A 23149-nucleotide genomic window follows, 5' to 3' on the forward strand; every position below is an offset into this window, starting at 1 on the left:
CTGCCACTCCACAGGCCCCCCACCCAGGCCCCGCCCCCAGGTACCCACCCTCAGGTCCCCACACTGACCGTGCTCAGGAAGGCCCCGTCCCAGAGGCTCGGACTATCCCTATCCGGGCCCTGTCCCCGAGTTCCCATCATACTTGGGCCCGTTCCCCGAAGTTCCTCTAGGCCCTGGCTTCTACCTTGGCCCCGCCCCATGTCCGGCCCCGCCCCTCCGTCTACCTAGGCCACGCCCCTAACCTGATCCCGCCCCGGCGTCTGCCGAGGCCCCGCCCACCACTCTGGGGGCCGCCCCTACCTTGGCCCCACCCCGAGGGCCCGCCCCCCCTCTCCTGTTCTGCAAGGCTCCTCTGGCCTCGCCTTCCACCTTGACCCCGCCCCCCACGTCCCGCCCCCTACCGAGCCCCCGCCCCCACCCCGGCCGGTTTGCAAGGCTCTCTGGTCCCGCCTTCCATCCTGGCCCCGCCCCTACCTCGGGCCCACCCTAGCCCGTTCTGCAAGGCTTCTCTCAGCCACGCACCCAGGTCCCGCCCCTGCCTCGGCCCCGCCCCGCCCCACTGGTCCCCGCCCCTACAGTGGCCACGCCCCCACGCGGCCCGTTCGGCAGGCTCTCTGGCCCCGCCTTTCGCCCTGGCCCCGCCCCGGCCCCGCCCCGCCCCTGGACCGCGCAGCGAGTTCTAGGCTGGTTAGCGGTTGGCGGTTGGCACCCAGCTAAGAGTCCCACCAAGCCTGCTGCCCTGGTCGCCCGCAGCCCGTCCCAGGCATCCCGGCCTCCTCGCCCCGGCCCGCGCAGGTGAGCCGGGGCGCCCCCACTGCTGTGCGTCCCCGGGCTCCCGCACACCCTCTCTGGGCTCCGCCCCGGCTGAGGGCTGCGGGGTCGCAGCGGCGGCGGAGAGAGCGGCCTCTCGAGGTTTGCGCTGTTGGGCTCAGGAGGGTGCGGAGCGCCGGGGACCTCCGCAAAGGGGGTTCTGGTCGGACCAGCGGGGGCGGGACGGAGGCAAGCACCGCGATGTCTCTGCCCCGGACTGACGGGCGGTCCTGGCTGCCCCAGCCTCCCCTCCACAGCGCGACTCCGCCCCTTCCCTCCGACAAGCCTCAGTTTCCCTCATCTGCCGAATGGGCGCGGGCCCCGCCCAGCCTCCCAGAGGCCTTGGCCAGCCCTGCCCCGCCGGCCCCGGGGACACCGGTAACTCAAACACCCCCCCGGGCTCTCGGGCTTCTGCAGGCGACCAGACGGAGAGAAGTTGAGGAGCGGAGGCCTCTGGAGCTGGGATGGGGGACACTGAGGTCAGGGGGCCCAGCCTGGCCGGGCTGGGAAGTATGAACTGAGACCCGAAGGGTGAGGACATGGCCATGCAGAGGGAACAGCCTGGGCAGGGGCCTGGCCAGGAGGGCGCTGCTGGGGTGCTGGCAGCGTGCAGGGGAGCTGTCCAGGGCTGGCATTCAGGAGTGGTTTGCACCAGGCCTCCCGGCTGCAGAGCTGGACTCAAATTCCTGAACCTGTTAGTGAAGAAGTTTCCCTCCCCAGTCACAGTCCCTTGCCCTGAGCAACCCCGAGGCCACACTCAGACCTGTCAGAGCAGCCTGCCCCTCGGATAACATCTACCCCTCTGGGTGCTGGTGGGGCAGAGGGCGGGAGGGCTGCAGTGAAACCAGGCTGAGGTGGGCAGTGGGAGCAGTGGCCGGAGGTTCACGTGTCCAGCACTGCTGCAGGTTTGGGGATCATCTCGGGACCCCTGTGTCTGAGGGTGTCTAGGCAGGGCAGGACTCACAGCCAGTGACTGGACCTTCAGAGCCCCAGGAGGAGGCAGCAGATGGGCTTGGGTGGTGACATTTGCCAGGGTTGACCCCCAGGCCATTAGTGGACGGCATCTCTCTGGCCAGGGCTGGGGCCACCCATGTGACCCGGGGTCCCTCTTCCCCCCGGCAGCCCCACCAGCATGGATACTCTTACCTACCCAGAAGATCTCAAAGATGGTAAGGAGAACACAGGTGCATGTCTTGGGCTGAGGGCGGGATGTGGGCAGGAGGGAGGGGGTGGGGAGGCCACCCCCAAACCTGCATGAGAGGGCTTGCCTGGGGTTCCCGCATGGTTACAAGTGGTTGAGATACGGCGGCTGCCTAGGCTGCATGTGTGGCCTTGGTTGCCCCAGAGCCCATCACTGGGCCTCAGTTCACCCCATCTGCAAAACGAGGGGACCTCAGTGGGTCCCCCGGGACCTGTCCTCTGTGTCCAGGGAGTGGCCCACAGCTGGGGGAGGGGGTGTCTTCAGATCCACCTACTGTGTGCAGATGCCGGGCGGGCTCCTCCTGTTTGTTTACAGGCTCGCGTCTTTGGCCATGAGCTGGGTATCCCCAGCGCCTGGGTTCCCTGGGCCCTGTGAGCCCTCCCCCAGGATGTCGTTAGAGGTGTTTGTCCTGGGCCTGGTGCTCCAGCAACACCCTGCTCTGCCCTTGCCGCAGCGTTCACCTGGGACATAAAGGCCAACAGCCACGCCTACCACTGGCAGTTCAAGGAGAAGGTGTTTCTGTGCTGGCACAGGCAGAAGTACAAGGTGGGCAGCCCCTCATGCACCCCCAGAGCCACCAGGCTCGGCCCCAGCACTCGTCTCCTTTGCCCCATCCCAGTGCATATTAAAGGACAGTGTGTCCATCAGGGCCCCCCCCGAATCCCTCCTGGTGTCTCCCTTGGGGGTCCCAGCTCGATGAGCCTTCGCACTCAGTAGGTGCTCAGTAAACGCTGGCTTATGGCTTTGCATTCAGTAGATAATTAATCCTGGCTCCAAGACCTTGCATTCTGCTCAATAAACTCTGGCCCAGCAGATGCTTACCCAGTGGGGGCCAGGGTGGGGCAGGGCCTGCCTTGCGACCCCATGCCAGGCGCTGGCGGCTCTCATTCCAGACCAATGTCATCCGCACGGCCAAGTACAACTTCTTCTCTTTCCTGCCACGGAACCTGTACGAGCAGTTCCACCGCATGTCCAACCTGTACTTCCTTCTGATCATCATCCTGCAGGTGGGGGTCCCCGCATGGCGTCCACGCCACTCCCTCTCCCTGCTCCCCTTCCGGCCGAGTTGTCCTCTGTAGCCACGGTAGGAATGTCACCTCCTCCAGGAAGCCCTCCCTGACCACCTGGGCGACTGTGTGTTTGTCTGTGTGATGGGTGGGTCAGTGCCCCACTCCCCGCAGACCCTCACTGCTGGGTCCCCACTGCCCGGCCCAGGGCCTGGCACACAGGAGGTGCTCAGTGCGTGTTGAATGATGAAAGTGGATGGACAGACCCTCCAGGTCCCAGGAGGGCGGCCTCTCCATGTCGCACTGGCACCTGCTGGTCATAGCCCCTTCCCAGCCTGGACAGCCCTGGTCACACCACTGCCCCCAGCCCCTGTCCGCTGAGTGGACCTTGACAGGTGTGGAGGAGGAAGGAAGGGTCCAGAGCAGTGGTCTGGGGCGGCATCTGGGGACGGGCATCTGGCCAGGGCATCTCCCACTCGCATCCATTAAGCCTGAGGCCAGGCCCCGGGTGTGATGTTGGCGCTCAGACCTCAAGGAAGACCCCAGGAACAGCGAGACCAGGGCTTGGGGGGCTCCCCAGAGGAGGTGGCACGGGAGCTAGGCCAGGAAGAAGAGGAGTTTGTTGGGGGACAGGGTAGAGGGAGGGACTCAGCGATGCAGGGTGCAGGGGCCCGGCTTGCTGGGTGGCAGGGCAGGGGAGATTGGCGGAGGAGGCCCCCAAAAGGTCAGGGAGGGGCAGCCTGTCTGGCCTGCCGGTGTGACCTGCCCCACCCCATGGCAGAGCATCCCCGAGATCTCCACACTGCCCTGGTTCACTCTCTTCGCCCCCCTGGTCTGCCTCATCATCATCCGTGCCACCCGCGACCTGGTGGACGACATCGTGAGTGGGGCCAGGGGGAGCCGCCTGGCGGATGGGCACGGGGCGGGGCCGGGAGAGGCAGGCTGGTCCCTCTGATCTGCTCCTTCATGAACAGGGCCGGCATAGGAGCGACAGAGCCATCAACAACAGGCCCTGCCAGGTCCTCGTGGGGAAGAGGTGAGGCCGGTGGCCTGCGGGGCAGAGGGTCCGTCACCTTCCATGCCCCCGGTCTCCTGGCTGAGTCTGGTGGGGACCCAGGCCCGCATTTATTAGGTGCCTGCCACTGATTGTTAACCCTGGCAGAGCTTAGAGTATGAAGAGGACTCGGGTGCAGGACTGTGGAAGTCCCTGGGCGGGAGCATGGGCCCCCAGGGGGGAGGTGAGAGGTCAGGGAAGGCTTCCTGGGGGAGGCAGAGACCGAGCTGGCCTTGCAGGCTGCCAAGTGGGTGGGGCCCAGCAGGAGCAAAGGTCTAGGGATGAGCGGGGACTCCGGGAAGCCAAGTGCCCCCAACCCAGCTGTGGCCCCTCAAGACCTTCCACTTGGGCTCAGTGGGAGATGGCGGCGGGCCCACCTCTCACGCCCCCGCTCCCTGCAGCTTCATTTGGCAAAAATGGAAGAATCTGTGCGTGGGAGACGTGGTCTGTCTCAGCAAGGACAGCATAGTCCCGGTGAGCTGGTGTCACCCGCCCCAGCGTGCCCCTCCTTGTGAGCACCCGACCCCTGCCCCCGGGGAGGGCCGCCTGGCCTCTCCTGCTTGTCTTCTATCCTCTCCCGCAACTCTGCCCCCTACGCAGGCCGACTTGCTCTTGCTGGCCAGCACTGAGCCCAGCAGCCTGTGCTACGTGGAGACGGCGGACATCGACGGGTAAGGAGCTGCCACGTCGTCGCCGGGGCCCGGGGTGCTTTGGTGCACGGCCCAGAGGTGCCCCACTCTGCCAGCTGCCACAGAGGCTGCCCACCAAGCCCTCCCCTCTCAGATACTTTTTTTTTTTTTTTTTTGAGACAGAGTCTCACTCTGTTGCCCAGGCTAGAGTGAGTGCCGTGGCGTCAGCCTAGCTCACAGCAACCTCAAACTCCTGAGCTCAAGCGATCCTCCTGTCTCAGCCTCCCGAGTAGCTGGGACTACAGGCATGCGCCACCATGCCCGGCTAATTTTTTCTATATATATTTTTAGCTGTCCATATAATTTCTTTCTATTTTTAGTAGAGGTGGGGTCTCGCTCTTGCTCAGGCTGGTCTCGAACTCCTGAGCTCAAACGATCCGCCCACCTCGGCCTCCCAGAGTGCTAGGATTACAGGCGTGAGCCACCGCGCCCGGCCCCCTCTCAGATACTTTAGTCGTTCACCCCAACTGGCATTTCTGCAGGCCCTACTGTGTGCAATAGGGTAGGAAGGCCAAGGCCTCAGCACATTGCCAAATGTGCTGGGTGGCCCCAGGCAAGGTCCTCTACCTCTCTGGGCCTCAGCCTTCTGATTGGCAGCCAGCACATAGTGGGTGCTCAGCAAAAATGTTTGCATGACTCTGGATGAAGGGGTTCGGGTGCTCCTTGCGCCGGGGAGACACCTCTCCCCTCCCTCTCTCACCTTTCTCTTCCTATCCCTCCCCTCCTCATCGCCAGGGAGACCAACTTGAAGTTCAGACAGGCCCTGATGGTCACCCACCACGAGCTGACTAATACAAGGAAGATGGCATCCTTCCGAGGTGAGAGGCATCAGTGCGGGGTGGCCATCCCGCGCACCCCACCTGGGCCTCTGTTTCATGTACCCTCAATCAGGCCAAAAGCTGGTAAAAGCTGGGATCTTTGGTTGTCGTCATTACTGTTGTTACAAAACGTGCTGCAGCACTTTATCTAACAGTGTTAAATTTGACAGTAACACACACGCCTTTGACCACATCATCGTTTTGTCAAAAAGGCAGCCTGTATGCCCGGGCTGATGACCCACAGGGTGCGACAGGCCGGCAAGAACAGGGCACCATCCCCTCTCCACCCCTTGACAGTTTCTTACTTTCCGCCTGGAGTTATTTCCCACAGGTGGTATGGACACAGTTACTGTTTGCTGTGGCCCAGTGAGGGGGATACGGTTTTGTTTTGTTTTCCTGTCTTGTTGCAAAGGCAAGTTGACAGGTTTTTCTTCTTGTCTTGTTGCAAAGGCAAGCTACTCTAATTGGTTCAAGAGCAGACTCTTTTTCTTGGGCCACAGCCTCCTTGCTCCTGACACCCAAGCACCACTTTTTCCCCTTTTTCCTGTCTGTCCCTGATGTCTAGGAAAAGGCTTAGCTTCAGTGGGAGGCAGCCACAGCCATCCTCTCTTCTAATTGTCCTGATAGCTCCAGCACTTGGTCCCTGCCATGTGACCCCATGAAGGGATAGGATCAGAGAGAGAGGCACTTCCCACTGGGTCAGGAAGACCCCAGGGTGCTTGGCAAGGAGGCTCTCCCTAGGCCCTGGCCTGGTCCAGCTGCCTCAGCACTCCTGCAGGGCAGAACCCCATTTCTTAGAGGAGGAGACTGAGGGTCAGAGCTCCACCCATACCAGCCTAGATGGAGGATTCCCATACTCAGGACTAAGTCAGGTTCCCAATCCCTACGACGGAATGGGGCAGGCAGGCAAGGACCATTTAAGAACCCTGTGGCCCCTCCTCCTTCTGGGGTCCCAGCCCACACCCCATGGTCATGTTAGAGCTCACCGAGAACTGGCCTGGGCCAGGTCTTTGCACCCTGAGCCTGGTTCCTCAAAGAAGCATGGCTGACAATGCCCCATTGCAGGGCGACGGGGAACTGGGTGATCGTGGACAGGGTGCCAGAACGTCCCTTCTCTCCTTCCCTCTTTACACACTTATTGAGCACTTACTGCGTGCCAGCTGCTGGGCTGGGCCTTCGGGTCACAGCATGGCCAAGACAAGGCTGGTGCCTGCTCTCATGGAGCCCACACACATTAATGACACGGTCACACAAATAGCCACGTCTTAGGATCAGGACCATGAGGGAGGGGGCTGGGTGGGGACCGATCTGGCTGGAGGATCAGGGAAGTGTGAGTCCGGGCAGAGGGAACAGGGGTCACTTTGGAGCACTGGGTGCCCATGAAGCTGTCTGGGGCTGGAGGGTGACAGGAATGTCCCAGCTGCGCTGATTAGAGAGGGGTGGTGGGAGGGAGCCCAGCTGGCACAGAGGGCCCAAGCCCAGCCATAACACTGGCCCACCGCCCACCCTACTGCCCACAGGCCGGGTGATGTGTGAGGAGCCCAACAGCAGAATGCACCAGTTTGTGGGTCGCCTGGAGTGGAACGGCAATATGTACCCCCTGGACATTGGCAACATCCTCCTCCGCGGCTGCAAGATTCGCAACACGGACACCTGCTATGGAATGGTCATCTATGCCGGTATGGCCACTCCAGAGCCCCTGCAGCACGAGCCGTGCAGGTGGAGGTGGGGTTTGCGGGCAGGTGAGAGCCCTAAAGTAGAGGGTGAGGAGCCGCAAACCCAGACCAGGCTGCTGCACATCTGCCCAGCGACGCGGGGCTCCTGGCTTTCCTGGGGCCTGGTGCTGAAACTTAAAATGGACCTGTTGAGCCAGCACCTTTGTTTGGGTGGAAAAAAATGGAAAATGGGGTACAGATGGAAGGATGGGTGGGTGGGTGAGTGGATGGATGGGTGGGTGAGTAGGTGGATGGATGGATAAGTGGATGGATGGATGGATGGGTGGGTAGGTGGATGGATGGGTGTGTGGCTGGGTGAGTGGATGGGTGGATGGGTGGGTGGGTGAGTGGATGGATGGGTGGGTGAGTAGGTGGATGGATGGATAAGTGGATGGATGGATGGATGGGTGTGTGGCTGGGTGTGTGGCTGGGTGAGTGGATGGGTGGATGGATGGATGGGTGGGTGGATGGATGGGTGGGTGGATGGATGGGTGGGTGGATGGATGGTTGCAAACCCCGCAGGCTTTGACACAAAGATCATGAAGAACTGTGGCAAGATCCACTTGAAGAGAACCAAGCTAGACCTACTGATGAACAAGCTGGTGGTCCTGGTGAGTTGCCAGTGGGCACGTGCCCTGGGGGCCACAGAGGAGAGGCAGGGGAAGGGCCCCACCCCACAGACAGAAGCTCTGGCTGTCATAATCTGGGCCTCAGTTTCCCTCCTCTGCAAAAGGTGCAGCCTGATCCTATGAACAGGTGCTTGGGCCACAGAATGTTTTGTTAAAATAACAATTTAAAAATATATATTTTTTCTGTAATCCGAGGCACTCTGGGAGGATTATTTGAGCTAGGGTGTTCAAAACCAGCCTGAGCAAGAGCGAGACCCCATCTCTACTAAAAAAATAGAAAGAAATTAGCTGGGCAACTGAAAATATATAGAAAAAAATTAGTCAGGCATGGTGGCGCATGCCTGTAGTCCCAGCTACTCGGGAGGCTGAGGCAGAAGGATCGCTTGAGCCCAGGAGTTTGAGGTTGCTGTGAGCTAGGCTGATGCCATGGCACTCTAGCCCAGGCAACAGAGCAAGACTCTGTCTCAAAAAAATAAAAAATAAAAGATATTTTTTTGAGACAGGATGTTTCTCTGTCACCCAGGCTGGAGTGCGGTGGTGTGGTCACAGCTCACTACAGCCTCCAACTCCTGGGCTCCGACAGTGCTGGAGCCACGGCACCCAGCCTGTATTATGTTTTGTCAAATACATTTTGATCCTGATGTTTTTCAAGCCTACAGGAAATGATAAAGTGCTTACCTGCTCTCCGCTGAAAGGTTAGCAGTCCTTAATGTTTTGGCCAATCAATTCTATATTTTTAGAAGTTATTGTAATAATAAAAAAAATTAGCCATAGGCCAGACGCAGTGGCTCACACCTGTAATCTCAGCACTCTGGGAGGCCGAGGCGGGAGGATCGCTTGAGCTCAGGAGTTCGAGACCAGCCTGAGCAAGAGCAAAACCCTGTCTCTACTAAAAATAGGAAAAACTAGCTGGGCATGGTGGCACCCGCCTGTTGTCCCGGCTACTCGGGAGGCTGAGGCAGGAGGATCGCTTGAGCCCAGGAGTTTGAGGTTGCTGTGGGCTGTGATGACACCACTGCACATCAGCCTGGGTGACAGAGTGAAGCCCCGTCTCAAAAAAAAAAAAAAAAGAAAAGAAAAAGAAAAAAAACCAGCCACAGAAGCCTGGGCACAACCTTAGAAGTTCCCCTGCCCTCAGGATGCCCAGGCCTCGCCTGCGTTCGCCCTTCCCGTCCTGGTGCAGAGCTGGGGGCCCCACCTGCCCCCGTGCTGGTCCTGCTGGCATCCCTGGGGCATCCCTGGGGCATCCCAGCGGCCCCCGGCTCTGCATACCCTCCCGCTCCCACCGCCCCGCAGATCTTCCTGTCGATCGTGGTTGTGTCCATAGTCCTGACCGTGGGCTTCGGTTTCTGGACAAGAGAGTTCAGAGACAAACACTACTACCTCTGGATCCCGGACCGGGGCGGCGTGGCCATGGAGTCCTTCTTCATCTTCTGGGGCTTCCTCATCCTGCTGAGCGTCATGATCCCCATGGCCATGTTCATCATGTGCGTTCCCCCGTGGTCACACCCCGCCCCATGGGGCCACCGGGAGGCCCGCGAGGGAGCGCCTGAGCCCGCGTGCATTTGCAGAGCGGAGTTCATCTACCTGGGGAACAGCATGTTCATCAACTGGGACGAGGAGATGTACTACGCGCCACAGGACGTGCCCGCCAAGGCGCGCAGCACCAGCCTCAACGACCAGCTGGGCCAGGTGGAGTACATCTTCTCGGACAAGACGGGCACGCTCACGCAGAACATCCTGACCTTCAAGAAGTGCTGCATCGACGGCTACATCTACGGTGGGGCCCGCTCTGCCCCACTGCCAGCGTCCCCTCCTTCCCTGGGGCCGCCCAGGGGCTCTGTGAGCCCCGACACCTCAGCAACCCTCGCTGTCTCCAAGGGGCACCGGGTGCCCAAGGGCAGGGGCTGTAGGAACCCCTCCCCCTACACGTGAGTCCCAGAGAGCTGAGACCTGAAGGGGGTCTTTCCCCAGGTCCGGATTCAGAGAGCAGGACCTCTAAGGTGAGCCTTGCCTGCCCACCCCGCAGCACCAGACACCAGGAGGGTCGGGTGGCAACCTACCCACAGCTGGCCTGCGCCCCTGCCGCCCCCAGGAGAACCCCTACCTGTGGAACCAGTTTGCTGACGAGAAGTTGCATTTCCACAACAAGAAACTGCTGGGCATCGTGCGAGCCAAGAGGGACAAGGTGGTGCAAGAGTTCTGGCGCGTGCTCGCCATCTGCCACACCGTCATGGTGCAGAAGAAAGACAGTGAGCATGCTGCCGCCCCCGCCTCTCCTCCGGCTCGGCTGTGAGGTCACCCAGGTTCCTGGGGGTTCACGATGGTCCCGGCCTCAGAGCGTTTTCACTGGGCTTAGAGCCGAGATCAGAGATGGCTTAGCGCTGGGATTGGAGGGAGAGTGTGTCATCGTCAGGGCTAAAGGGTGTCCCGGGCTGGGTTTGAGCCTGACGAGGTCATCTAGACCGGGACCCAAGCACCCACCGGCGTCGCTTGGGCTTAGAGGCCGTGCAGGCCCGAGGGACCACTATCCCATAAGTATCTGTTGGCACCCGCGGGGCCTGTTTCCTCCCCTGTGCCATGGAGATGGAGGGGCCCTGCCATGTGACCTCAAAAGGGCCCACGTGTGGCCAGCTCTCTGCAAACATGTGCCTACCCCCACCCAACTGGTCCCCTCCCCCGCCAGACCTGCTGGTGTACCAGGCGGCTTCCCCAGATGAGGAGGCGCTGGTCACGGCAGCTCGGAACTTCGGCTACGTGTTCCTGTCACGCACCCAGGACACCATCACGCTCATGGAGCTGGGGGAGGAGAGGGTCTACCAGGTCCTGGCCATGATGGACTTCAGCAGCTCACGCAAGCGGATGTCAGTGCTGGGTGAGCCTGGGCAGCCCAGCACCCCAGGTCCCAGAGTCGGGCTGGGCAGCAGGGTAGCGTGTGTGGGCAGCCGGGCCTCTCTCTCCCCCGACAGTCCGAAACCCAGAGGGCACCATCTGCCTCTACACCAAGGGTGCTGACACGGTCATCTTGGAGCGCTTACACAAGAAACACGTCACGAAGCTGACCACAGAGGAGGCCTTGGCTGTGAGTCCCGGCGGGGAGGAAGGCTGTTGTGTGTCTGTGTGTGTGCGCACGTGCATGTGGGTATGGAGAGGGACAGGGTAGGGACAGGGAGGAGAGTGTGCTGAGAAATGGAGAGTTGGGAGGTTGTGCACTGCACAAATCACCTCCTCTACCCTCCACAACACACACACACACAGAGTGAGCGGGGACTGAACTCCAAAGTGTACCTGCTCAAAGAAGGTGTTATCTTCTCATTGACACAAGAACACCCTATGGTTGGGCTTTGGCCCTGGACACCGCACCCCTCTCCCAGCCAAGCCTGGGTTCCAGGACACACTTGGCCCTCTCTGCCCCAAACATTTCCTTCCTGTGGATGATGCCCAAACTCCCCAGATCAGCCTTTAAGACTGTCTCTTTGTGTCTCCCGCTGGCCTCTCCAGCTAGCTTGTCTCTCCTTGCCCACTGAGGGGCTCCCAGAACCCCAATTTCTGGCGTGCAATTTCCCCCACGCTCAGGCTACGCATTGGGGCCTTTGCACATGCTCTTCCCTCTGCGTGGAACGGCTGTCCAGGGCTTTGTCATTCAAACCTCTTGGTCCTCAGCTCAGCCGCAAGGTGCCCACCTTCAGGGGGACTCTCCTGCCCCATCCCCCTAACCTGGGGCTGTCACCACCCCCGGGCTCCCTCCCTCTGGCCAGCCCTGACCCTACAGGGGTACAGGGGACAGGGGCCATCAGGCAGGGTAGGGGAAGAACGCCGTGTGTCCCCCGACTCGGGGTCTCCTGGAGTGCCCTGCCCTGCCCTGCCAGGGTGTGGGGGGAGCCAGGCATCCAGTCTCTGGCCCAGAACCGGGAAGCGAGTCAGGATGATGACCCAGAGCCCAGGAGCTCAGCAGCGTGGCTTGGCTCAACCACACTAGGGAATGGATGGGTAAACTGAGGCACTAGGAAGCATAAAGGCCTGTTGGGAGCTCCCAATGCCCAGGAAACCCCTCTGTGGTGTCCAGGCCCAACCTTTCTGGCCCAACCCCCATCAAGAATGAAAGCAAGACTTGGGCCCCTGCCTTGGGGCAGAAAGCCTGGGCAGGAGGGATGTGAGGAGCCATGTGGGCACCTTCCTTGGGGCTACCGAGCCCTCAGGCCACCCTTGGGGTGAGCCCCAAAGAATCCGTCCTGTTCCCTCCCCAACCCCGGCCCAGCCCTTGCAAAAAGAGGTAGATGGCTGGGCGCGGTGGCTCACCCCTGTAATCCCAGCACTTTGGGAAGCTGAGGCGGGAGGATCACTTGAGCTCAAGAGTTCAAGACCAGCCTGGGCAACATAGCAAGACCCCATCTCTACTAAAAATAGAAAAACTGGCCGGGCATTGTGGTGAACACCTGTAGTCCCAGCTACAGGGGAGGCTGAGGCAGGAGGATCACTTGAGCTGGGGAATTGGAGGCTGCAGTGAGCTGTGATTGTGCCACTGTGCTGCAGCTTGGGTGACAGAGCTAGAGAGTGGGATGCAGAGATTCCTACTAAGCAGAGGGTTTGAGAGAGGGGCCCAGAGCTGGGGAAGCCCTGACTGGGGTGGGGTCCAGGGTGTGGGTTGCACAGAGGGTCCTGAGGAACAGCTGGAGTTTGCCATGCAAAGTGCAGTGTGCATGTTCCTGGTGGGGAAAAGCCGTGTGCAGAAGTCTGGGAGCAAAAGAGCTGAGCATGTCCGGGGCTGAGGCGGAGCGGGTGGGGCAGTGAATCTCATGCTGGTTCTCTGAGCACCCCTGGCTGCTGTGGGGATGTGGGGGGAGGAGGAAGGCAGGGCGTCAGGGGCGTGGGGATGCCAGGTGGTGACAGGTCATATCCGGCCGGCCCCAGGCCTTTGCCAAGGAGACCCTGCGGACGCTGTGCCTGGCCTACAAGGAGGTGGATGAGGCCACGTATGAGAGGTGGCACCAGCGGCATGAGGAGGCCAGCGTCCTGCTGCAGAACCGGACGCAGGCCCTGCAGGAGCTGTACAACGAGATGGAGCAGAGCCTCAACGTGGGTGGACGCATGGCGGGACCGGTGGGGGGCCCCAGGGTCCCCTAGGCGGGACCGGTGGGGGGCCCCAGGGTCCCCTGCCGGGGAGCTGGGTCCCTGCTCAGTCTCTCCCCCAACACCCCCCATTGCCGCTCACTCCCACCAGCTGCTGGGAGCCACTGGCATTGAGGACAGACTCCAGGACGGTGTTCCTGACACCATCAAGTGTCTCAAGAAGGCGAACATCAAAATATGGGTGCTCACAGGGGACAAGCAAGGTGGGTCCCACGGTGGCTCTGGGTGGCCACTGGGACATGGAAAGGGACAAACAGGAGTGAATAAAAACTCCGCAGTGCTCAGGGTGCCTCCTGGGGGCCTGAGGCTGTGTAGCGCGCCCAGTGAGAGTTTTGTCCTCACAGCAACCCTGCAAGGTGGGGCCCTCATTGCCCCGGTATGACAGAGGAGCCCAGCAGGGTGTAGAGAGCTTGGGGCACTGCCAGAAGCTGGGATTGGAACCTCAGGTCCTGTGACACCCCCAGCCCTAACTGTCCTCTGCCGTGGAACGCAAGGCCTTACCTACACATTCTCTGGGACCCCACCAAGCATCTCGGAGAAAGTGGCAGGTGCCAGCATGGCCACATTAGGGCTTTTGTGGGGCCAAGGCATTTTGCCTTCGTGTGCTCCCTGGTCCCCCTCACACACACACACACACAAATACTAACAATGCCATTTTCTGACTCTATAAACATTAATGTCCAGGCTGAATTATATTCACTATTTTTTCCTTCTGATTTTAAAAGAAAATGAAGATGTTTCCGTAAGTCTGAGGCACGATATGCCCAGTGATCCCAGCCTCAGACTCCCCTCCCTCAGTAGCCCCCCAGGGGAGAGGGAGCAGCCCTTTTGCTTAGAGCTGCAGCCAGAGTCTCAGGGCTGGCTCTCATTGGCTGGCCTGGGTGACATGCCCCTCTCTGAGCCAATCGCCATGGCCAGGGGGTGGGGTGTGCTGCTGTGATTGGCCGGGTCGTGCAGGCACTGAGCCTGGCTGGTTTGCAGAGACGGCGGTGAACATCAGCTTTGCCTGCCAGCTGCTATCGGAGAACATGGTCATTCTGGAGGAGAAGGAGATACTGTAAGAAGCCAGGGTGGGGGCAGGCGAGCAGGGTGGAGGTCAATGACCTGGGGGGCACCTGAGGGTCTGCAGATCACCCTCCGCCTCTGCCTGGCCAGGCTTGCAGAGGGCCTCTCTGCTTCTGCCCAGAGGCCCTTGTCAGGGTAGGGGGGCCGGGCAGAAGGGAGGTGGTGCCCTGGGACCTGGCTGACCCCCTCCCCCACCCCGGGCACCCACAGCCACATCCTGGAGACCTACTGGGATCACAAAAACCTGCTGACCAACAAGGGCTTTCTGAATCTCACGCAACACTCCAAGTTTGCCATGGTCGTTGATGGGGACTTCCTGGTCAGTCTCAGCTCAGGGTGGACAGCGGGGTCCCCAGTGTCCAGGAGAGGCCTGGGAGGAGCAGCTGATTGGGGGTGGGGGCCCCCCGAAGCATGGGGAGCGGGACTGTTGGGAAGACCGAGGCTACAGGGCCTCGAATAACAATGCAGAGAGACTGGACTCGGAGGGTCAGAGCGAGGGAGAGACACGCAGTCAAGCCCCGCCCAGGGAAGTGGCAGGAGGCCAGCCTGGGGGTGGGGACTGAAGGGGGCGGCTTTCAGAGTGACACAGCCCCTGTGCCCACGCCCCCACCACCAGGACAAGCTGCTGCTGTCCCTGCGCAAGGAGCCGCGGGCCCTGATCCAGAACGTGGAGGCAGAAGAGCCCGATGAGGGCGTGAGGGACTTCCTGCAGGGCCGGAGCATATCCAGGCTGTGGCAGAGCTTCAGTGTCCAGCTGACCCAGATGAAGTCCAAGGACTTGAAAACCCGAGAGAGTCCCGAGATTCGGCGCGAGCGTGCCTTCGTGGAACTGGCCTCGCGGTCCCAGGCCGTCATCTGCTGCCGGGTGACGCCCAAGCAGAAGGCCTTGGTTGTGGCCCTGGTCAAAAAATACCAGCAAGTGGTGACCCTGGCCATCGGGGATGGCACCAACGACGTCAACATGATCAAGAGTGGGTGGCAGGTGGGGGGGCTAGGGGACTCCGGGGCAGCCTTCCCCGGGGGTGGCCGGCAGCTGAGTGTCCCTGTTTGTGCCCCACAGCAGCAGACATTGGCGTGGGGCTGGCGGGGCAGGAGGGCACGCAGGCAGTGCAGAACAGTGACTTTGCGCTGGGCCAGTTCTGCTTCCTGCAGCGGCTGCTGCTGGTGCACGGACGCTGGTCCTACATGCGGGTCTGCAAGTTCCTGCGCTACTTCATCTACAAGACACTGGCCAGCATGATGCCTCAGATCTGGTTTGCTTTCTACAACGGCTTCAGCGCCCAGGTGAGCTGGCCTAGCCACGGCTGCCCCACTCGGGGTGGGGGGAACAGCCCCGCGGGGGTGCCACGTCCCTCTGTAGCCGCACCCAGCCATGGGTATTCATTTCATTCTTATTTCTGTTGCTCAGATTGTCTCAGATTTTTTCTCTTAGCATCTACCTGCTATTCTCTGGGCACAGCTGTACTTTCTGGTGCCACCAGAGGTTCCAGGCTCACGTTGCACTTCCCCTGCCCCAGCCCTGGACTCACTGACGGAGCCCAGGTTCTCGTCACTGGAAGGTGGTGGTTAGACACCAAGGTCTGAGTGTCTGGTGTGCTCAGTGCTGCAATGTTACCTCTCCTGGAAGCAGAGCCAAGAAATATACAGCGTGTTACCATGCTGAGTACTGTAGGCAGCCATAGCACAATGGCAATTATTTGTGCATCTAAACACAGAAAATGTAGCGCAAAAATATGGTATCCTAATCTTATGGGATCCTATGGGACCACCATCGTTATGTTTTGTGTCTATCTAATCTGCCATCTATATGTCTGTGTGTATATCTCTCTATTTTTTTTTTTTTTTCGAGATGGGGTCTCACTCTGTCTCCTAGGCTGGAGCGCAGTGGGGTCATCACAGCTCACAGCAGCCTCTAACTCCTGGGCTCAAGCGATCCTCCTGCCTCAGCCTCCCAAATAGCTGGGCCTCCAGCGCTGGGCTAAGCCTTTTCCATGTACTCACTTGTAGCTGTTTTCTCCAACAGTGAGAGGCTCGATTCTTGTTATCTATAATATCTCTACTTATTTGCTCAATCCTAGAATGTACACAAAGTGGTTTTAGAATCGAAATACATATTTTTATGATTATTGTTACTTCTTTAGTTTACACAGAACTGTAGTTCAGAAGTAATTTCTTTTTTTAAACTGGACTGGATCCGTGCACTGGGAGGGGAGTTGAGCTAGTCAGCCTTGGGTCTCTTCCAACTCGATTCTAAATATTGGAAAAGAGCCGGGCGCGGTGGCTCACGTCTGTAATCCCAGCACTCTGGGAGGCCGGGAATTCGAGACCAGCTATCGTTCCTTCTGCAGCTCTTTCTCGAAATCATCCAATGAAAACAAAAACTCAGAGGCGCCGTTTGGAAACCATTAGCCCAAGCTCTTCTCTCTCTGACTTTTGTCTTCCAGCCTTTGTCAAGTGTCAGTTAACGCATCCAGGGTCTTAGCCCCAGCTCTGATTGTAAGGCGACTCTTTAACTCACCCAGGATCCTCCCTAGGTATGCGGCCAGCGCAGTGGGGTCCCTGGGCAGCTGCAGCCTGACTCTGTTTCCCCTCCTTCTCCCCAACTCAGATCCTGTATGAAGGCTGGTTCCTGGCCCTGTTCAACCTCCTGTACACCACCCTCCCGGTCCTCTACATCGGGCTGTTCGAGCAGGTGAGCAGAGGGAGCCCCGGCCTCCCTCTAGGCTGGCCCTCCCCTCTGTGCTCACCCCTCCGCCCTGGGGGCTGGGGACGGGGCTCAGGGGGTACCACGCACACCTCTCCCTGCCCTCTGCCATGCACCTGCTTCCACCGGAGCTCAGTCCCATCCCAGGGTGGGTAGAAGGTGGCCTCTCCCCCAGCCCCTCTCTTTGGGATGCGCCCCTGCCAGCCCCCAAGCCCCAGTGCCTCTGTCTGCCCATCTGTGCAATGGGGAGAGGGCATCAGAAAAGACAGTCCTAGGCTGGGTGCAGCGGCTCATGCCTGTAATCTCAGTGCTTTGGGAGGCAGAGGCGGGAGGATCACTTGAGCCCGGGAGTTGGAGGCTGCAGGGAGCTCTGATCGCACCACTGCACTCCAGCCTGGGTGACAGAGTGAGACCCTACCTCTACTTCCCTCCGCCAAGAAAAGAAGAGATGGTCCTGCTGTTTGTCCCCCTCCCAGCCCTGAGAGGCCCCAGCTAAGTGATCTGGAGTGTGAAGGGGAGGGGGTCCTGTAGAATGTTCCAGAAGACAGGACTGTTCCACCCCTACACAGTCCAGTCCAGAAGCTAACAGCCACACGTGGCCAGTAAGGAGACCTGCTGCTGGCGTGACGAAGGAACCGGATTTTACATGTCATCTCATGTTTTCTAGAGCCCTAAACCGTGGTAGGAGAGCACATAGCACACCGCCCCGTCTCAGCCGCCCCCACGCGCACAGCTGAGCTGTGCCCACCCTCTCCCGAACGCTTGGCATTTCGTTTTATTTTCCTCCACGTGAACTCAGACCTGTGGGGGGCCCTGGCCCCCGCCCCCACCCCCAGGATGTGAGCGCGTGGCGGAGTCTGCAGGTGCCCGAGCTGTACGTGGCGGGGCAGAAGGATGAGCTCTTCAACTATTGGGTCTTCCTCCAAGCCGTCGCCCATGGTACGGCCACCTCCCTGGTCAACTTCTTCATGACCCTGTGGACCAGCTGGGACACCGCGGGGCCCTGCAGCTACAGCGATCACCAGTCCTTCGCGGTGGTCGTGGCCCTGTCAGAGCTGTTGTGCGTCACCATGGAGGTGGGCAGGGTCCCTGCCCCGAGTGTGGGGTCCTGGGCCACCGGCCATGAGGCCTCCTCCCTAGGGGCCCCCGGCTTTGGGGGCCTCCCCAGGTGCCCTCCCTGGACCCCAGGGGCTGAGTGTCCTGGCCCAGCTCCCTCCCAGCCCTGGGGTCCCTGGTCTCCCAGCTGTGCCCTCCCTCTCGGCCCAGGTCATCCTGATCATCAAATACTGGACCATGCTGTGTGTGGTGGCCGTCCTCCTCAGCCTCAGCTTCTACGGGGTCACGACTTACATCACCCAGAGCTACTGGCTCTACAGGATCTCCCCAAAGACCTTCCCATTTCTGTGTGAGCCCCCAAGCACGGGGTGGGGATGAGGAGGGCCTGACGCGGTGACCCCGCTGTGAGCATGGGTGGCCGTGCAGGCGGCAGGTTGGTCACAGAAGTCAGTGGCCCCGCAAAGCATCCACCAGGGGTGGAGGGGGGGCTCCTTTCTTGGAACCGGTGCCCCTCGGTCTGGGGGCATCCGCAGGGAGCCCGAGGTGACTGGAAGACTCTGCCGTGACCCCGCCCTATCCCCAGACGCTGACCGCAACGTGCTGTCCTGCCCCTCCACCGCGTTGGTCATCCTGTTGAACGTGTCCCTGAACACCCTGCCCATCCTAGCCCTCCGTATGATCCAGCAAACCCTTGAGAAGCCACTCTCCGAGGTGAGGTGGGGCTGGGGCTAGGGTCCCCACGCCCTGCATGTTCCCAGGACCCCATCGTGGGGAAGCCCATGCTGGAAACAGGGACTCTAAGGTGTCTCCGGCCCTCAGAGGCACAGGGCTGGAGGAGAAGGCGGGCACAGAGCCCCCACATGCCCAGTGCCCTCAAGGGGGCACTGGATGCCCCAGGGAAAGCAGCAGGGAGCACCCAGCAGGCTGACACGTTGTGTTTCTACCACAAATGATCTAAGGCTTAGGGGTTGAGGTGACAGAAACAAACTTGAAATGGTTTGGGCAGAAGGGGGAACTTAGAAACAACCCAAATGTCCATCAATGATGGATGAATAGATAACTCTACGTGGTCCATCCACACACTGGAATATCACTCAGCCACAAAAAGGGACAAGGCTCTGACACAGGCTACAGTGTGGATGGACCTTGAGGATGTTGTGCTCCATGAGAGATGCCCAACACAAATTGACAAATGTTGTATAATTTCACTTTTAGGAGGTCCCTAGAGGTGCCAAAATCACAGAGACAGAAAGTAGAATGGTGGGTGCCAGGGGCTGGGGAGGGGGACACAGAGTTAGTGTTTCCTGGGGACAGAGCATCAGTTTGAGAGAATGAGAAAGTTCTAGAGATGGAAAGTGGTGATTGTCGCACAACAGTGTGAATGTGCTTAATGCCACTGAGCTGTAGCATACACTGAAAAGTGCTTAAGATGGTCAGCTTTGGCCGGGCGCGGTGGCTCACGCCTGTAATCCTAGCACTCTGGGAGGCCGAGGCGGGTGGATCGCTCAAGGTCAGGAGTTCGAGACCAGCTGAGCAAGAGCGAGACCCCGTCTCTACTAAAAATAGAAAGAAATTATATGGACAACTAAAAATATATATATAGAAAAAAATTAGCCGGGCATAGTGGCACATGCCTGTAGTCCCAGCTACTCGGGAGGCTGAGGCAGGAGGATCGCTTGAGCCCAGGAGTTTGAGGTTGCTGTGAGCTAGGCTGACGCCACGGGACTCTAGCCTGGGCAACAAAGTGAGACTCTGTCTCAAAAAAAAAAAAAAAAAAAAGATGGTCAGCTTTATGTTATATATATTTTACTGCAATAAAAAAGTGGAATTTGCCAGCTCCTGGACACACAGAAAGACATGGAAAAAGAGGTTGCAGCTGGGATGGGCCCCAGAATTGACTGGAGTGGTGGACCAGGACATGCCACAGACCTGCCACTAGTTCTCCCGGCTCAGTTCCTGCCACCTTCTACCACACAGCTGGACACATGGCTATCCCAGATTCACCTCTCCTGGATTTGCTACCAGAAGGCACCCAAGGCACCTGGTGGCTGGTCCAGAGTTAGGTTCCAAGGAAGGACTCTGATTGGCTGGTCCAGAGTTAGGTCTCAGGGAAAGACTCTGATTGGCTAGTCTAGATTAGGTCTAAGGAAAGGACTCTGGTTGGCTGGTGCAGAGTTAGGTCCCAAGGAAGGACTCTGATTGGCTGGTGCAGAGTTAGGTCTCAGGGAAGGACTCTGATTGGCTAGCCCAGAGTTAAATCCCAGGGCAAGACTGATTAGCTCATCCAGAGTCAATTCCAGGGAGGACTCTAACTGGCTCACCTTGGGTAGGGAAGAACTTGGCCAATCAATGGTAGCCAAGGGCTCTGAATTGGCCCCCACTGGTGGGCAGGTGACCTGAAACCAATCAACAAAGTTTGGCAGCCTGGTGACCCTGCTTTCCCCCTTTGCTTTGCAGGAGGAGGCAAAGAAAAAGGCCCGAGCTGAGAAAATTCTCACCGTGGAGCCCATGCCCTGTTTACAAAGGGGGCCACGTGGCCGACGTTCCAGCTATGACTTCTCCCACCGTGAGGGCTATGCAAACCTCATCACTCAGGGCACAATTCTGAAGAGATCACAAGGGAGCAACAGTGAGTTGCTATCTTATTGAGCCTAAGAATACTGAGTTATAGAAATGCCCCCTGTATTTCTGGAGACAAGATTTGATTTCAGAAGTCAAATAAGGCTTTGCCTTAAAGAAAAAATAAATGTGTTAGTTCAAAAGCTGCCTCACCTCAGGAGGGTGTCTCATTGGTCAGTAACAGCTGCACTTCAAAGAGACAGCTGTAAACTGGGTCTATGGTTCTCACCTGTTTTGAAAGACAAGACAGACTTTACCTAGGGCCATGGGTTGCTGGAGCTGACAGACAAAGACCCCCGGAGATGAGAGCTGATCAAATAGATATGCTAATGCCCAAGCTGGGGCCTAGACGGAACCATGCAGTTAAAGTAATTAACACAAAGCACAGCTCATGTTGACTTCTGAGATCATCGCTGTCTCCAAGAACACAATCATTGAGCCAAGATGTCTCTGTTTTTTGCTAAAGTAATAGCCTTATCATAAAACTTAGAAATTTGCCCCAAGAAGATTTTGTAAGTCATTGTTCCCCTAGATAGAGTTAAAGGATCTGTAGTAGCCTTTTAGAAGACTTTGACCCTAAACCAAACTGCCTGTTAATATGTAAATCCCATTGCCCTTGGCAACGGGAGCCTGTATCTACCCTATAAAATACCTGTGTGGAGTTTCAGTCTTTGATATATTTTTGCGGGAAGAAGTATATCCATCCGACACCCTCCTTTTGTCTATTTTCATAAACCTTTACTTTATAAACTATATCTTTGGCTCTGTGTATCATTATTATCATTATTTTATTTTTATTTCTGTTTCCTACTATTTTTTCATCCTTTGCAATGACCCCTGCCTGAGAGACCTGATCGGAAGAAAAAACCTCTTTGCGGGGAGCATAGCTAACTCCCGGCAAACTGGCGTAGTCAACTTAGAGACCTGATCTGAAGAAAGAGAAAAACCTCTTTGCGGGGAGCGTAGCTAACTTCCCACAGTATCTGATTCCCCAGTCCCATCTGAAGAAGAGCTGCCCTCAAGCCCAAGTAGGTTATGCTGGCATTTCAGGAAGTTGTTGTTCCTGGGGAGGTGGAGACACCACCACCAGGGGAAGGTGTCCTCCGAGGAGATGAATCCCTCTTCCACAGCGAGCTCATCCTTGTCTGTGGACTGGCAATCTGCTGTTATTTCAGACAACCAAGGTTCTCCCACAAAAAATTTGCCTGGCGGCATGAACAGGGCATCTGGGTCTTCCCAGAAGTTGTAGATGGTACAGGAGAGGCCACTCTCACCCAAGCAGAGGCCACCTCTTCCTAAGAATCTGCTGTGCACTGAGGAGGGGTCACTTTCTCTTCCAAAGGAAGAACACGCGCTGTCCCTTCCGGAAAGTGAGCCACAATCTTCGGCAACTGAGCCATTGCCTTTGGGCCAGCTGTTTTTGGACAGCCAGACAGAATCCTCAGAGGAGAAGCCATCATCTGGAAATACTTCAGTACCATTGGGGAAGAGCCAGCCATACATCTCACCAAAGGAGCCCCACGCCTCCAAGGAGGAGACAGTGGCGGAGACTCTGCCAAGTACAGAAGAGTCATCTTCGTAGGAGCAGCCTATGGAGGAAGAGCCCTGGCCCACAGAGAGGCAGCCGTCACCGACGGAGTGGCAGCCGGCACCTAGCGAGGACCAGTTTCCACCTGAGATGGTTGGAGGGGCCACCCTGCCCCCAGAGGAGCATTCATTGCCAGTAAATGTCAAGCAGCCAGCAGGAGGCCTTCCTCTGATGACAAGGACACCGCATCCTTTTCTTTTTCTAATAAACCAGGGTGCATCTGACCCCGGGGCTTGGTTAGGCTCACTCTGTTCCTACACTTCTTTTTGTGACGCCACGTGGAATAGTCTTTCCTGGTTTTTTAGGTTAGAACACTGGCCCCTAGTGGCCCGTAGGGTATTTGCAGGGAAAGCTTTTTTCTTCTTTGCCCTGGGGTGGATCACGTGAGTGAGCTTCATTGCTCCCAAATGGAGAAAGGTATGAGCAGATTCTGCTTTACGGTCTCGGCCCCTGCCACTGCCCACCGGCTGGGCCCTCCCCCAAAAGTTTATAAACTCCAATTCTGGCACCCTCTAGCCTCTTCCTCCACGAGACTGCCCTGGTCTCTTCCCTTCAAATAAATCCCCTTTCACTTTAGACTTTGGAAAGCAGTGGGCAATGACCATGTCTTCAGAAGCAGGTCCTGACAAGTCTGCATCTTGGAGCTTTTCCGATTCTTAACTGTTCCTGATGGAGGGTGGAACAGTGTGCGGGGGTGGGGGCTCAGGGCGGGCCTGCAGCCAAGGAAGAGGGTGGGGTTCAGAGCTGAGAGGGGCACGTGGGTGGGGGCAGAGTCCCTCTTCCCTGCTCTGCCAGCCTTGTGGTGGGCAGGTCCCATTCCTCTCCCACCCTTGCACCCATCCCCAGTTGGCCAACACACATGCCTGGGTGAGTGACTAGAAAATAATTTATTGAAGAAAAACAAAACAACAAACCCAGCACAGCAATGGTTAACAATGATTTTTTTTTTCTTTTTTACTTTTAAGCCTGTTGCCTGAGGGTGAGGGTGGAGAGGGTGTTCCTTCCCTCAAGCACTGGGGGATAGGGGACTTCCGGTCATCCAAATAGCCTCTCCCCAGAAAGCA

The 23149-nt window shown here is 58.4% G+C and overlaps 1 protein-coding gene across 1 annotated transcript; it reads left to right on the plus strand.

Annotated features, from left to right (window-relative positions):
* Positions 1-1303: 1303 nt before the first annotated feature.
* ATP8B3 (ATPase phospholipid transporting 8B3) lies at positions 1304-22153 on the plus strand. Its single transcript, XM_069491846.1, has 29 exons — positions 1304-1341; positions 1933-1994; positions 2466-2557; positions 2905-3018; positions 3800-3898; positions 3993-4054; positions 4474-4546; positions 4673-4743; positions 5497-5579; positions 7100-7258; positions 7817-7905; positions 9220-9410; positions 9495-9703; positions 9898-9915; positions 10005-10182; positions 10605-10798; positions 10893-11005; positions 12835-12999; positions 13145-13256; positions 14035-14110; positions 14329-14437; positions 14735-15089; positions 15179-15402; positions 16727-16810; positions 17659-17898; positions 18089-18227; positions 18462-18589; positions 20336-20507; positions 21912-22153. Exons 2-29 carry the CDS (start codon positions 1943-1945, stop codon positions 22151-22153), a joined length of 3843 nt encoding a protein of 1280 aa, XP_069347947.1. The 5' UTR covers positions 1304-1341; positions 1933-1942.
* The last annotated feature ends 996 nt before the right edge of the window (positions 22154-23149 follow it).

Source organism: Eulemur rufifrons, chromosome 2 (assembly GCF_041146395.1).
Source record: "Eulemur rufifrons isolate Redbay chromosome 2, OSU_ERuf_1, whole genome shotgun sequence".
Lineage (NCBI taxonomy): Eukaryota > Metazoa > Chordata > Mammalia > Primates > Lemuridae > Eulemur > Eulemur rufifrons.